This window comes from Triticum dicoccoides, chromosome 5B, assembly GCF_002162155.2.
Source record: "Triticum dicoccoides isolate Atlit2015 ecotype Zavitan chromosome 5B, WEW_v2.0, whole genome shotgun sequence".
Taxonomy (NCBI): Eukaryota; Viridiplantae; Streptophyta; class Magnoliopsida; order Poales; family Poaceae; genus Triticum; species Triticum dicoccoides.
Genome location: NC_041389.1, coordinates 76,163,869 through 76,177,730, shown reverse-complemented (window position 1 = coordinate 76,177,730; position 13,862 = coordinate 76,163,869). Strand labels below are relative to the sequence as shown.

Below are 13,862 nucleotides of genomic sequence, written 5' to 3'. Positions count from 1 at the left end.
GTACAACGAACACGAGACATGAAAAAGAATACATCTACACATTGGTAGACCACCTAGTATGAGTACAAACACTAGAGCGAGCTGAAGGAGCATCGTCGTCAACCCCTGCCTTATCAAAGACGCGAAAACCTTGTTTACACAGTCGGGAAGTCATCGTGCTAAGGCCCCACATGCTCAGCCGTTGAATAGAATGTAGACTTAAGTTTATGGAAACAAGTATCAATACTACTGTTTCGAGTTTTCCATCAAGATATTAGTCACTCATGGTCATATTTATGTTGAATTACGTACAGATAGTTACTATGTAACTAGCCATACTTATTGGCTTCCAAAGGTTAATTTTCACTCTTACTTACAATATGTAGAGTATTTAACATAAAACTACCACTTTCAACCAGTCCTAGCAAGAAACTACTGTACAGAAAGTAGAAAAACCATACCCAAAATTTCGTAACCCGCGCCAAAAAACTACAACCAAGTACCGATTAGGCTCGTTTAAACCCGTTTATGACAGGATTGGCCCACACATCTGTGCTGACAAGGCACCTTAAGTCAACACCATCTGTATCACCGTTGTATTGACCGTTACCATAGGTGGGACCCACATGTGAGCATCTATCCTCTTCTTCCTTCTCCAATCATTTAATTTTCATGAACATTAATTCAAACAGTTCGTACGCCAATGATGGGCGAGCAGGCCGCCGTTCCGCCGGAAGGGCCGACCGCCATGCTAGCCTCCGTATGGGTTGGTTGGATGGCCCGAGAGCGGCTCACGCGCGAGCAAGCCGCCATGCTGGCCTTCGCTCGAGCCATATGGCTGGCCTTAGCGCACCACACACGAACAAGCCGTCGCACCGCCATGCCAACCTAGCTAGCAAACCTTGCACACAAGCAGCTGGATGCATCCAGCAGAGTGTGTGCTAGCTTGGCTAGCTAGCGGCCGTGAGCGTTGCGTCGAGCTAGCCTCCGGGTTGCCACAAGATGGGCTCTGTGGCGCCGGCGCCTTTGACCTCGCCTTCGGCCAGCGGCGGTGGCTGCCTCCCATGGCCAAGGATGACTAGGTGGACGGGCCGGAGGTAGGAGGTGACTAGGGTTTTTTGTTGAGACTGACATGTAGGTCCCACAAGTCATAATGCCTAACTTGCTGGTCAAGAAGACGGTGTTGACTTAAGGTGTCACATGGTTTAAACGTGCCTAATTGGCACATGAGTAAGAAATTTTGGTATGTTTTTGCTAATTTTTGTAGAGTAGTGGTTTCTTGGTAGGGCTGGTTGGAAAGTGGTAGTTTTTTTGTTAAATACTCCAATATGTATAAGGAACAATGTACTAGCACCAAATAGCGATTCTACGTTGGGTTTTACTGCTAGTGGTCGCGAGAGTATAGCTCGTTTTGTGGGTTCGATCCCCACCGAACGTACGGCGGCCTTTTTTGAAAATATTTTATTAACCTCGCTGCAAGCAAATATTGTGTCGTCCTGCTTGAAAAAAAAACTCTGTTAATCCTACATTTATTTTAATCGAAGAAGTACATTAAATGAAAAAATGACGCATTTAAAAAAAATGTTTTGAACTATAAAACACGAATTTAGAAAATATTCGTGGATTCCAAACAATGTTCACGAATTTGAAAAGGGTCCACAAATTTAAAAATGTTCATGGACTTTGAAAATGCTCATGAACTTCAAAAATATTCATGACTTTTAAAGAAGTTCACGAATTCAAAAAATCATACTCTTTCCAGATGTTCATGCCTTTTCATAATTTGTCATGAATTAAAATTCTTAAAAATGAAATGAAAAAGAGAGAATAAACATAGGAAAAAAGGGAAAACTATTTAGAACCGATGAAAAATACAGAAATTATAGAAAAACTAATAATCAAGTAGTATTTTCCGAAAGCCGGAAAAATTTGTCGTCCTAGGAACACATATAAAATGTTACGAATTCAAAACATGAATTTAGAAGAATACTCATCAGATTCTAAACATGAATCCTCTCCATATTTTTTCCCTTGAAATGACCTATCACTTCTTGATTGTCACCATAATCAGTCGCCACATTTTTTCAATGTCAGTCCAAGGTGCATTGTTAAAAACATGGGCATTCATAGTTTATCAAATGCACCATAAAACACAAGCATAGACTGAATTAAGGATAATGTGATTGTTATTAGTAGGTCAATATCTAGCAACAGAGATATAATCCGTTCCTAGGTTGAAACTGGAGGAATTAGACAAAATGCTCCCAAATTTGTTTTGCTACCACACATTCAAAGAATAAATATGCACTAATTTCATGCATGCTCTGACCAGAAAACGCAAAATATGGGTCTTGCCCGTATTTCTCTTTTCTATGTTGTCATCTCTAGTCATAAGTTTGTTGCCCGTATTTTATGCATTTTTCTTTCAACAAACGGGTTCAAGTGCACTAAACTGTTTAAACTATTCTCTCTTTTTTTCACAAATATGAGTAAAGCTAAAAAAAATGTACCAAAAACAGCCGTCGGGTCAGTTCACCCCACAGCTGACACGTAGAATCGCCACTGCTTTCCACCCTCCTAGAGTAAACAATAATACCGTTAAAAAACATCTGTTTTGATAAGTTTGTGCGAATTTGATAAATTCCACTCAAATTTTCTTGGCAAGTACATAATCAGTTATAAATCTTGTCCGACTAGTATTCAGCTTGCGTACCTCCCGTTGATTTTTTTGCCTATAATCCAACGTGACTGAACATGTGCCGGAGCCGGACACGACACGAATCCGACACCGGCCATGCATCGGACAGGATCGATCGAGTGTTTAAATTCTGACGCAGACGCAGGAAATCAAACCAAGCACAAGCACCCGCCGCAGATAGATCGATTGCAAGAACTCGAGCTTCTGGTCTAACTCACGGCGAGCCGGCGATCGATTGCTTGCAACTCGAGCAGAGCATGGAGGCGGTGAAGAAGAAGCAGCTGGAGGCGCAGCTGGATGCGGCGGAGAAGCTGTTCGCGGGCGGCGACCTCAGGAGGGCCAGGATGCACGTCGACATGGCCGTGGCCATGGACCGCTCCGGGGCCTGCCCGGAGGCCCAGCGCGCGCGCGCCGCCTACAGGGTCCTCGCCGCCGACAAGGCCGACCACTACAGCGTCCTCGGCGTCGCGGCCCCGCCCGGCGGCAGGCCCACCAAGGAGTCCCACGACGCCGTCAAGTCCCAGCACAAGGCGCTCTGCGACATGTTCGACCCCAGCAAGGCCGGCGGCACCAGCGCGGCCGTCGCCGGCGCGTTCAAGCTCGTCAACCAGGCGTTCGCCGCGCTCACGGACATCAGGAAGAACGAGGGCGCGGTGCCGGGGAAAGCTCCCGCTCCTCGCCACCGCCTGCCGCCGCTGCTCCCGGTGCCGCCTCCCAAGGCCAAGGCGGCCGCCACGCCAGCCCGGGTGGTCGTGGTGGACGCCGCCGCCGACGATGATCCTCTCGCTGCTGTCTTCCTGGACGAGCCGGTGGTGCCAGAGCACAAGGGGCATGACGCGGAGGCAGTGGAAGGCGAGGAGGAGGACTACAACCCTGGCGGCCGCGGCCGCGGTGGACGTCGTTAAGAAAGGAAGGCCGATCAATCAAGACTCACTAAACGCTCTTTTGTAATGGAGTATTATGAGACAGCCGGAGTAGTACATTATTTGCTTGTTTAGTTCAAGATGTTACATTGTTTTCTTGTGTTTCTCCTTGAGTCAAGTTGATTTATATGTACCATGATTGATTCATGACTTGGGATAATCATGAGATTTATTGGTAGTGGATTCTTTTTGTTTACAATTCGAATTTATAGTGGAATTGATGATCGAAACTTCCTCGTTCAAACAGATGAAAGCTATGCTAAGTTAAACGTGTAATTTGTCCAATTATTCACTCGATGCGAAACATGATGTCTAGGACCCACAGAACTAGCTGCACTTTCGGTTGTGGCAGATGGAGAGGACGATGACGGTGACGTTGAGCTTGATCTTCATGTTCCGGTATCGCAACCATGCGGAATTCGCGTGCCCTAGGTCCTCAAATTCGAGGCATGGTCATGGAGCTCGTCATCGGGCCCTCAATCTGCTCCCCGCAGTCGTCTGTATGAAAGATAAATCTTGCATGTATTTTTTTTCTCAAAATGTATTTTTCTTTTTCCAGCAATGCTGTTGTTCTCAGCAAACTTTGCTGTGGCTATCATATACTCCCTCCGTCCGGAAATACTTGTCCTCGAAATAGTTGTGTCTAGACTTATTTTAGTTATAGATACATCCATTTTATCCAATTCGAGGACAAGTATTTCCGGACGGAGGGAGTATGAAAGACAGAAAAAAAAAACAGAACATTACTCGTACTCCCTCTGTCCAGAAATACTTGTCATCAAAATGAATAAAAGGGGATGTATCTAGATGTATTTTAGTTCTAGATACACTCCTTCTTGTCCATTTTGACGACAAGTATTTTCGGACGGAGGGAGTACTGAATATTGGTTGTATTCAACACAGGCAACTTACTGCACGACCACAGCAGAAAAAAAAGAGCACTTAAAAGAAGATACATGAACAAGCAAAATAGTTAAAACAGTTGTTGTTCCAACAAATTGGTGGCAAAGATATTACATTTCTTACATGGCAGCCAATTAGGCAATAATACAAGCTTAGCTAGCTTCATCAGCAGAAAATACTGACGCTGTGGCTACTAATTGGATTTTGGAGTTCAGGGACTCCTTCCAACCACACAAAGGATGGATCATGGCAATGCCATGAATGATTTATTGATTTGTACAACTTGACCTTATGATAGGAAGTGAATCACAGCAGGAGAAGCCTTCGGCAACGTCTCTGTCATCTTATTTCTCAACAAATCCTTCTCATCGCTGGTCCGTGGATAACTCGAAGGACGAACCTCAACATGAGGAAACTTGACGGCGCAAACCTTGCACACCTTCCTGTCATGCAGAGATACCTCCTTGATATTCACAGCAGCCTCCATGACACGCCTGATGTGTCCTGTGAAGTTATCATCGGACTGAAAGCCATATATGTTTAGCTTGGCTAGATCCTTATGCTTGAAATCAGGGTCAGATGGCTCCCACTTCACATCAGTTTTCTCGGAGTAACTTTTTTGGGACTCCATGTGGCACTTATGATCCCATACCGTGATGCAAAACTCCACCACAAACGGTGCAGCTTCAAGAAGGAACATTGTCCAGGCAATATCACATTCCTCGGGAAGATTGTCCAGATTCACATACCGTAGTTTGGCAAGCCAAGGTGAAAGCACTTTCGGGGATTCTGGTTGAATCCAAATCTGGGACAGATAAAACAAATTTACAATGAGAGAAAGTCATTCATAAATTGAATCCTCAAGTAACGCATAAGTTACTACTGTTGCATACAATAGGCATACAATGAGAATGGGATGAAGATGATTGGAGTGAGTACCTTTTCACTTCGAAATTCCAGGGACAGATCGTTTACGGAGGGGACATTAGCAAGCAGCTGGCTTAGCTTGAGTGTCTTGTGTGAAAAACATGCCTTGGCAAGGTTTAGCTTCGAAATCTCAGGGACAAAACCAAGAGCCAAGGGATTTTCAGCACAGGAGGGCCAACTATTAAAGGTCATCCGCTGGAGCTTTGGTAGAAAGGTGAGCTCCACTGTTTTGAATTCACAATAGGAGATAACAAGCTCCACGAGTCGTGCGTGTTCTACATGCAGCACCGAAGAGCCCTCGTCACACATGAACAAAGATAGTGACTCCAGCTGCTTGCAATAGCTTAGGATGTTGGTTATGTCTGATTCACCAAACCTCATGTATTGTAGATGCAGCCCTGTGAGGCCAGCAAATGCGTCTGGGCAATCACGAAAAAAATCATTGAACTGGTCAGCAAAGAACAGGCGGTAGGCTTCGGTGCAAAGATGACCATTCCTGGGTGTCAAGATCTCAAACTCAGCTGAGTCCACTTTCTGGTCCGCCATGGCGAGGCCAACACATTTGCCAATGGAGAGACAGTGAGAAGGACTCAAAAAAATTTTGAGCTTCAGCTTACGAATGGTGATCTTCGAAGACCTTGCATTGAGGATCTTGTTTGTAACATTGGCCACGACGGTGTGAATGCGGACCAAGTCATCAGTGCTAAGATCAATCACGATCTGCGAGAGCATAGTGGGCAGCTTCTGCATTTTTTTGGAAAGTATGCAGGTTTTTACAGCATCGAGGGTACCCACCCTCTCCAGAATGTTGAGCAGCAAATCAGCAGGCAGCTCGCTTAGCCTGTCCCTATTGCCAGCTTCTAAGTCAGCAGGCAGCTCCCTTAGCATGTCTCCATTACAAGCTTGTACTTCAGCAGGCAGTTCGCTTAGGGAGCCCCCATTACTAGCTTCTCTCTTCGACTGCATTTTGCCAGATGGAAAAAATAGTCATCGGTGATGGATCGATAAATTGACTTCCATCAGATGAAAAATTACAGCAACAAAACATAAAACAACTTACATCATGTCGGCCGCGGTGACACCTATTAAGCTTCATGGCGATGCAATAAGCAGAGATAATAATTATTGAAACGACGATATCGCGACAATCGTGAACGCCCAGCCTGAACTTGTTATAGACTCCTCCGATCCTACTCGCAATAGAACTCCGATACTACCCAAAAAAGAGACGGAGACGGAGGAGGTTTCCGAATCTTCTTCAAGCCGGTGCAGAATCCGTAAACCGACCGATTTACTATTATCTCACGAGAGGCAGACATATAAAAACAATTCCTTTTTCTAATACAAATCGAAATTGATCCGTTTCTTCTTCGAATCCGAAGACAGAACGAAATTGGCACCTTTCTCTTGCTTCTCCCAATCCGATTCCAGAAAGAATTTGACCTTCCTTCATCGTCTAGAACGTAGCATTTGACCAATTTCGTTTCCACATCGTCTATAACATAGCATTTGACCAATTTCTGGACGATGAAGGAAGGTCAAATTCTTTCTGGAATATAACCTTCCTTCATCGTTTCCACATCGTTTTTTTTTTCATGCAAAAAAAAAAAAGACAAGGCCGGTAGCCGCCGCCGGGAGATGGTGTGGGTGGTGAGGGGAAAGTGTTAGGGCAGAGGATGCCATGTGTGTATCTGTCCTGTGGTGGATCTGTTAAGATTTGGGCTCGGGCTAATCTACACTTGAGCCCATAGGCCCATTTGAACACAGGGTTAGGAAGAGAACTCAGATGCGGCCCACTACCCGCTCAAAAAAAACATGCGGCCCACTAAATATAACCTGCCTGGATTTAATAATTCGGTAAAATCTATATCTATACCTTCCCCTAAAAAATAATCTATATTTATATCTATATCTCTTGTTGAGGCCGGCTAAGTGGCCGAGCTCATTGACGCCACATCGGTTGTGTGGGATAGGCACCATGTGCAACAAGTGTTCATGCCAACGGATGTGCCAATTATCTTGGGAATACCTTTATGTACCAGGGACACTGAGGACTTTTGGGCTTGGAACTTTGAGAGGAGCGGTGTTTTCTCTTAAGATCCGCTTATAAAATGCTCCTTTCCACAAAACAAGAAGGGAGGCATGGTTAAAAGGTACCGCAGCATCTTCAAGCACAAATAATGAGGAGAAGTCGTGGAAGATGCTTTGGAAAATTCAAGTGCCTGCCAAGATCAGGATGTTTCTATGGCGATTGTCCAAGCATTCAATCCCAACTGAAGATGTCAGAGCTCACCGACATATGTCAAATTCTAGTTCTTGCGGGTTATGTGGCAGCCAGGATTCGTGGAGGCATTCGCTTCTAGAGTGTACGGTAGCCAGGTGCACATGGGCTCTAGTGGATGACAATCTAGCGCATCACCTTGTGTCCACTACGGAGCCTCGGGCGAAGCATTGGCTATTCTCATTAATTGATGGCCTAACACATACGTAGTTCATCGGAGTAGCTATCACGTTATGGGTGTTATGGTCGTCTGGGAGAAAGGCTATTCATGAGGGCATTTTTCAAAGTCCACAATCTACACAGGGTTTCATCGATAGATACATATCAAAATTAGAGATCATAAGAGAGATGAAGACGGCACAAACTCCTAACCCAAGTGTTGTACCAAGGGGCGAGACAAGGCAGAAGGCACCGCCAGCGGGATTTGCCAAGGTACATGTAGATGCAGGCGTGTCCACGCCATCAAGAGGAGGCACAGCGGCAGCGGTCGCTCGCGATGATCAGGGGAACTACTTGGGAAGCTCAACACTTGTAATTCATGGCATCCATGAACCTGCAACACTAGAAGCAGTAGCATGCAAGTAGGCCCTTTCCTTAGCCGAAGAGCTACTCTTGCATAGCTTTGTAATTGCATCTAATTCCAAGCAAGTAGTATGAGATATCCTCAAGGGAAATCAAGGGAGATATGGTACCATCATTAAGGAGATTCAGCAGCGATCATCTATGTTTAATTGTAATTTTATTTTTGAGAGTCGTGAGTCGAACAAAGAAGCTCATAGTCCAGCCAAGTTTTCGCATTCATTAGGTCAGGGGCGCCATGTGTGGCTAGGGCAACCCCATGACCCGAGATGTGTTTCACTCACTGTAGCATTTGATCAATAAAACTTGGTTTACCCCCTAAAAAATCTATATTTATACCTCACGCTGCAGGTGGAAGTGGGGTCTAGTGGGACTAGCTATCCCATCCCACTTAAATTGCTATAATGGGCTCCCATTGGACAGAAAAAAATTAAGTGGGCTAGCTTCATTAGCCCATTGGGAACCCACTTAATCCATTGCCCTTTCACTCTCGTGGACAGAGGAACAGAGGAAGCACCGCCACGCTGGCGCGCACCCATCGTCGTCGCCGCCACTCGATTCCCGCCGCCGCTGCACCCCCTCCTCTTTCACCCTGCATTCATCCCCTCCCAGCCTTCCTTCCCCGCAGCTTCTACCCTGGCCGGACGGAATGGCCAGGACGCCGGTGATACGTGTCCATCGTATCTACTTTTCTAAACTCTTTTGCCCTTGTTTTGGACTCTAATTTGCATGATTTGCATGGAACTAACCCGGACTGACGTTGTTTTCAGCAGAATTGCAATGGTGCTATTTTTGTGCAGAAATCAAAGTTCTCGGATTGACCTAAAACACTAGTAGAAAACAGGGCTTTCGTTCGGGCCAGATAAGCCCATTAGTCCGGTTCAATCATGAACCGGGACCCATGGGGGCATTGGTCCCGGTTCGTGCGGCTAAAGGCATTAATCCCGGTTCAAATGAGCCCTTTAGTCCCGGTTTGAGACACGAACTAGGACTAAAGGGTGTGATGCCAGTCCCGGTTCGTATGTCAAATCGGGACTAAAGACTAGACCTTTAGTCCCGGTTTGGGACACGAACCGGGCTAAAGGGTGTGATGCCCTTTAGTCCCGGTTCGTGTCTCAAACCGGGACTAAAGGTCCCATTTTCAAACTCCCCCCCACCCGGTGGATCGCCTTTTCAGTTTTGTAAAAAGCAAAAAAAAATGATAAAAACTTCAAAAATTAAAATCATTCGAGATGTAGTTATGTTACTACATCTATTAGTCGGGAAAATTAAAAAACTTAAATTTGGACATGTTTTGCAAAGAATGTTATGAAAAAGTAAAACGGCCATATCTTTTCAATACGATGTCGAAAAAAATGCATAATATATCAAAAAAATTAGCACAAAAATCCGCATCCGATTTTGATTGCCGTAGGCCTGTTTGCAAATTTTTAGAATCCTCAAATTCTGAAAGGAAAAACAGTTATGCTCAAATTTTAGTTTTTTTTTTGAATTTTGGTTAAATCTGGTCAAACTATGGTCAAACTACTTATTCAAGAAGTATATGTGGTACTAAATAATTATTCAAGAATATTAATGTTACTAAATAATTATTTCAGTATTTTGAATTTTGGCCAAATCTGGTCAAAGTATGGTCAAGCTACTTATTCAAGAAATATTAGTGTTACTAAATAATTATTGTTTTTTAGAATAATAGTTTCAAACTCAAACAGTGAAACGTGTGACTTCATGCTCAAGCTAAACTCCTAAGGGTTAATAGAATTGACATCTTACTATTGTCAGGAAAATAACAAGTGCAGACTTGGAAATGAGGGGGAATAGAACCCGGAAGTTAAGTGTGCTCAGGCTGGAGTAGTGAGAGGATGGGTGACCGGCCGAAAAGTTAGATGATTTGGAATGATGAGGGGTGATTAGAGATTAGAGGTTAAATTGAGCAGTGATGAGTGGTGATTAGAGATTAAATTGTAAAATAATTCAAAATTTGAAAATCGAGAAAAAAATTAAAAAAAACCTTTAGTCCCGGTTGGTCGACCAACGGGGACTAAAGGTGGAGCTCCAGACAGCGGCCACGTGGAGGGCCTTTAGTCCCGGTTCGTATAAGAACCGGGACTAAAGGGGGGGTGAGGGAGTCCTGGACTAGGGGGTGTCCGGATAGCCGGACTATCATCATCGGCCGGACTCCAAGACTATGAAGATACAAGATTGAAGACTTCGTCCCGTGTCCGGATGGGACTTTCCTTGTCGTGGAAGGCAAGCTTGGCAATACCGATATGTAGATCTCCTACCATTGTAACCGACTCTGTGTAACCCTAGCCCTCTCCGGTGTCTATATAAACCGGAGGGTTTTAGTTCGTAGGACGAACAACCATTACAACAATCATACCATAGGCTAGCTTCTAGGGTTTAGCCTCCTTGATCTCGTGGTAGATCCGCTCTTGTACTACCCATATCATCAATATCAGTCAAGCAGAAGTAGGGTTTTTACCTCCATCGAGAGGGCCCGAACCTGGGTAAAAACATCGTGTCCCTTGTCTCCTGTTACCATCCGCCTAGACGCACAGTTCGGGACCCCTACCCGAGATCCGCCGGTTTTGACACCGACATTGGTGCTTTCATTGAGAGTTCCTCTGTGTCGTCACCGATAGGCTTGATGGCTCTTTAAATCATCAACAACAACGCAGTCCAGGGTGAGACTTTTCTCCCCGGACAGATCTTCGTGTTCGGCGGCTTTGCACTGCGGGCCAATTCGCTTGGCCATCTGGAGCAGATCGAAAGCTACGCCCCTGGCCATCAGGTCAGATTTGGAAGCCTAAACTTCACGGCTGACATCCGCGGAGACTTGATCTTCGATGGATTCGAGCCACAGTCGAGCGCGCCGCACTGCCGCGATGGGCATGATTTAGCTCTGCCGTAGGACAGTCCCCTGGAGGCCGCACATGAGTCCGCTTCGACCCCTAGTTCGGAGCCGACCGCGCAGATCGAGGACAGGTGGCTGGACACCGCCTCGGGAGCTGCGATCTCTACGGCAATGGAGCCGAATACTGACCTTGTCCCTCGTAAATCTTATGACTCTGAGGTGCCGGACTCCGAACCTCCTGCGCCCCTACCAATCGAATCCGATTGGGCGCCGACCATGGAGTTCACCGCCGCGGACATCTTTCAGCACTCACCCTTTGGCGACATCCTGAATTCGCTAAAGCATCTCTCGTTATCAAGAGAGCCCTGGCCGGACTGCGGTCAGGACGGTTGGGATGCGGATGTCGAAGAAATTCAAAACCCACCCACCACCCACTTTGTAGCCACTGTCGACAATCTAACCGACATGCTAGACTACGACTCCGAAGACATCGACGGTATTGACGACGATGTCGGAGATGACCAAGAACCAGCGCCTACGGGGCACTGGAAGACCACCTCGTCATATGACATATACATGGTGGACACCCCAAAGGATGGGAACAACGAAGAAGCAGCGGAGACAGATTCCTCTAAGAAACAGCCCAAGCGCCGACGTCAGCGGCGCCGCTCTAAATCCCGCCACAGCAAGAATGGAGATTCCGACACCGGAGATAATAACACCCCAGAGAGTGGCGAAGACAACCCCCTCCAGCAAGATTCAGCACAGGAGAACGGAGAAGCCAGCCCTCACGAGAGAGCGGCAGTTGAAGAGGTAGAGGATGATAATTACATGCCTCCCTCCGGAGACGAGGCAAGCCTCAACGACGACGAATTCGTCGTGCCCGAGGATCCCGTCGAACAAGAGCGTTTTAAACGTGGGCTCATGGCCATGACAAACAACCTAAAGAAAAAGCAGCAACAGCTCTGAGCTGATCAAGACCTGCTGGCCGACAGATGGACCAAAGTCCTCGCGCCGAAGAGCATGAACTTGAACGCCCCTCCAAAAGCTACCCAAAACGCAAGTTGCTCCCCCAATTAAAGGAGGAGGAGTATAAACCCTCATCACCAGCGCACAATACGGCAGACCAACCACCTCGTGGCCGCGACAGAGAGGCCTCTAGGCCCTCCATCACGACCGTACCCCGGCACTGCTCGAAAAGTACGAAGCAAAGGGGGAATGCACCGGACTTGCGAGACATATTGGAGGACAAGGCAAGACAATCAAGATCGATCTACGGATCACGTGGGCGCCCCATGATGCGCGACGACTACCGTCGCGCCGGATACAGCAACTCCGGTCGGGCCGAACACAGTAGACAAAGCTCCCTTGAGCTATGTCGTGATATTGCCCAGTATAGAGGCGCCGCACACCCACTGTGCTTCACAGATGAAGTAATGGATCATCAAATCCCTGAAGGGTTTAAACCCGTGAACATTGAATCCTACGATGGCACAACAGACCCCGCGGTTTGGATCAAATATTATCTCCTTCATATCCATATGGCCCGCGGTGACGATCTCCACGCCATCAAATATCTCCCACTCAAGCTTAAAGAACCAGCTCGGCATTGGCTTAACAGCTTGCCAGCAGAGTCAATCGGGTGTTGGGAGGACCTGGAAGCCGCATTCCTTGACAACTTCCAGGGCACATATGTGCGACCACCAGACATCGATGACCTAAGCCACATAATTCAGCAGCCAGACGAATCGGCCAGACAATTCTGGACACGGTTCCTAACAAAGAAAAATCAAATCGTCGACTGTCCGGATGTAGAGGCCCTCGCAGCCTTCAAACACAACATCCGTGACGAGTGGCTGGCCCGGCACCTAGGACAGGAAAAGCCGAAATCTATGGCAGCCCTCACTTCACTCATGACCCGCTTCTGTGCGGGGGAGGACAGCTGGCTAGCTCGCAGTAACAACCTCAGCAAAAATTCTGGCAGTCCGGATACCAAGGACCGCAATGGCAGGTCGCATCGAAACAAAAACAAATGCCACGTTAACAGCGATAACATTGAGGATACGGCAGTCAACGCCGGATTCAGAGGCTCTAAACCCGGCCAGCGGAAAAAGCCATTCAAAAGAGCCACTCCGGGTCCATCCAATTTGGACCGAATACTCGACCGCTCTTGCCAGATACATGGCACCCCCGAAAAGCCAGCTAATCACACCAACAGGGGTTGTTGGGTATTCAAGCAGGCAGGCAAGTTAATTGCCGAAAACAACGACAAGGGGCTGCATAGCGATGACGAGGAGGAGACCCGGCCGCCGAAAAGTAGAGGACAGAAGGGTTTCCCCCCACGGGTGCGGACGGTAAACATGATATACGCAGCCCACATACCCAAGAGGGAGCGGAAGCATGCACTTAGGGACGTATATGCGATGGAGCCAGTCGCCCCGAAGTTCAATCGATGGTCCTCTTGCCCGATCACTTTCAATCGAAGGGACCACCCCACCAGTATCCGCCATGGCGGATTCGCCGCATTGGTTTTAGACCCAATCGTCGATGGGTTTCACCTCACCAGAGTCCTGATGGATGGCGGCAGTAGCCTGAACCTACTTTATCAGGACACAGTGCGCAAGATGGGCATAGACCCCTCAAGGATTAAACCTACAAAGACGACCTTCAAAGGCGTCATACTAGGTGCAGAGGCCAATTGTACAGGCTCGGTTA

At 46.9% G+C, this 13,862-nt stretch overlaps 1 protein-coding gene across 1 annotated transcript; it reads right to left on the bottom strand.

Annotated features, from left to right (window-relative positions):
* Positions 1–4,792: 4,792 nt before the first annotated feature.
* LOC119305207 lies at positions 4,793–6,897 on the bottom strand. Its single transcript, XM_037581792.1, has 3 exons — positions 6,491–6,897; positions 5,443–6,390; positions 4,793–5,308 (listed from the first exon to the last, which is right to left on the bottom strand). Exons 1-3 carry the CDS (start codon positions 6,524–6,526, stop codon positions 4,793–4,795), a joined length of 1,500 nt encoding a protein of 499 aa, XP_037437689.1. The 5' UTR covers positions 6,527–6,897.
* Positions 6,898–13,862: the final 6,965 nt, after the last annotated feature.

Coding starts and splice junctions, on each gene's coding strand:
- LOC119305207 (XM_037581792.1), bottom strand. CDS start 6,526: ATGAAGCTTAATAGGTGTCACCGCGGCCGACATGAT. Junction 6,391..6,490: donor GTCACCGCGGCCGACATGAT/GTAAGTTGTTTT, acceptor GGCAAAATGCAG/TCGAAGAGAGAAGCTAGTAA. Junction 5,309..5,442: donor TGGAATTTCGAAGTGAAAAG/GTACTCACTCCA, acceptor TATCTGTCCCAG/ATTTGGATTCAACCAGAATC.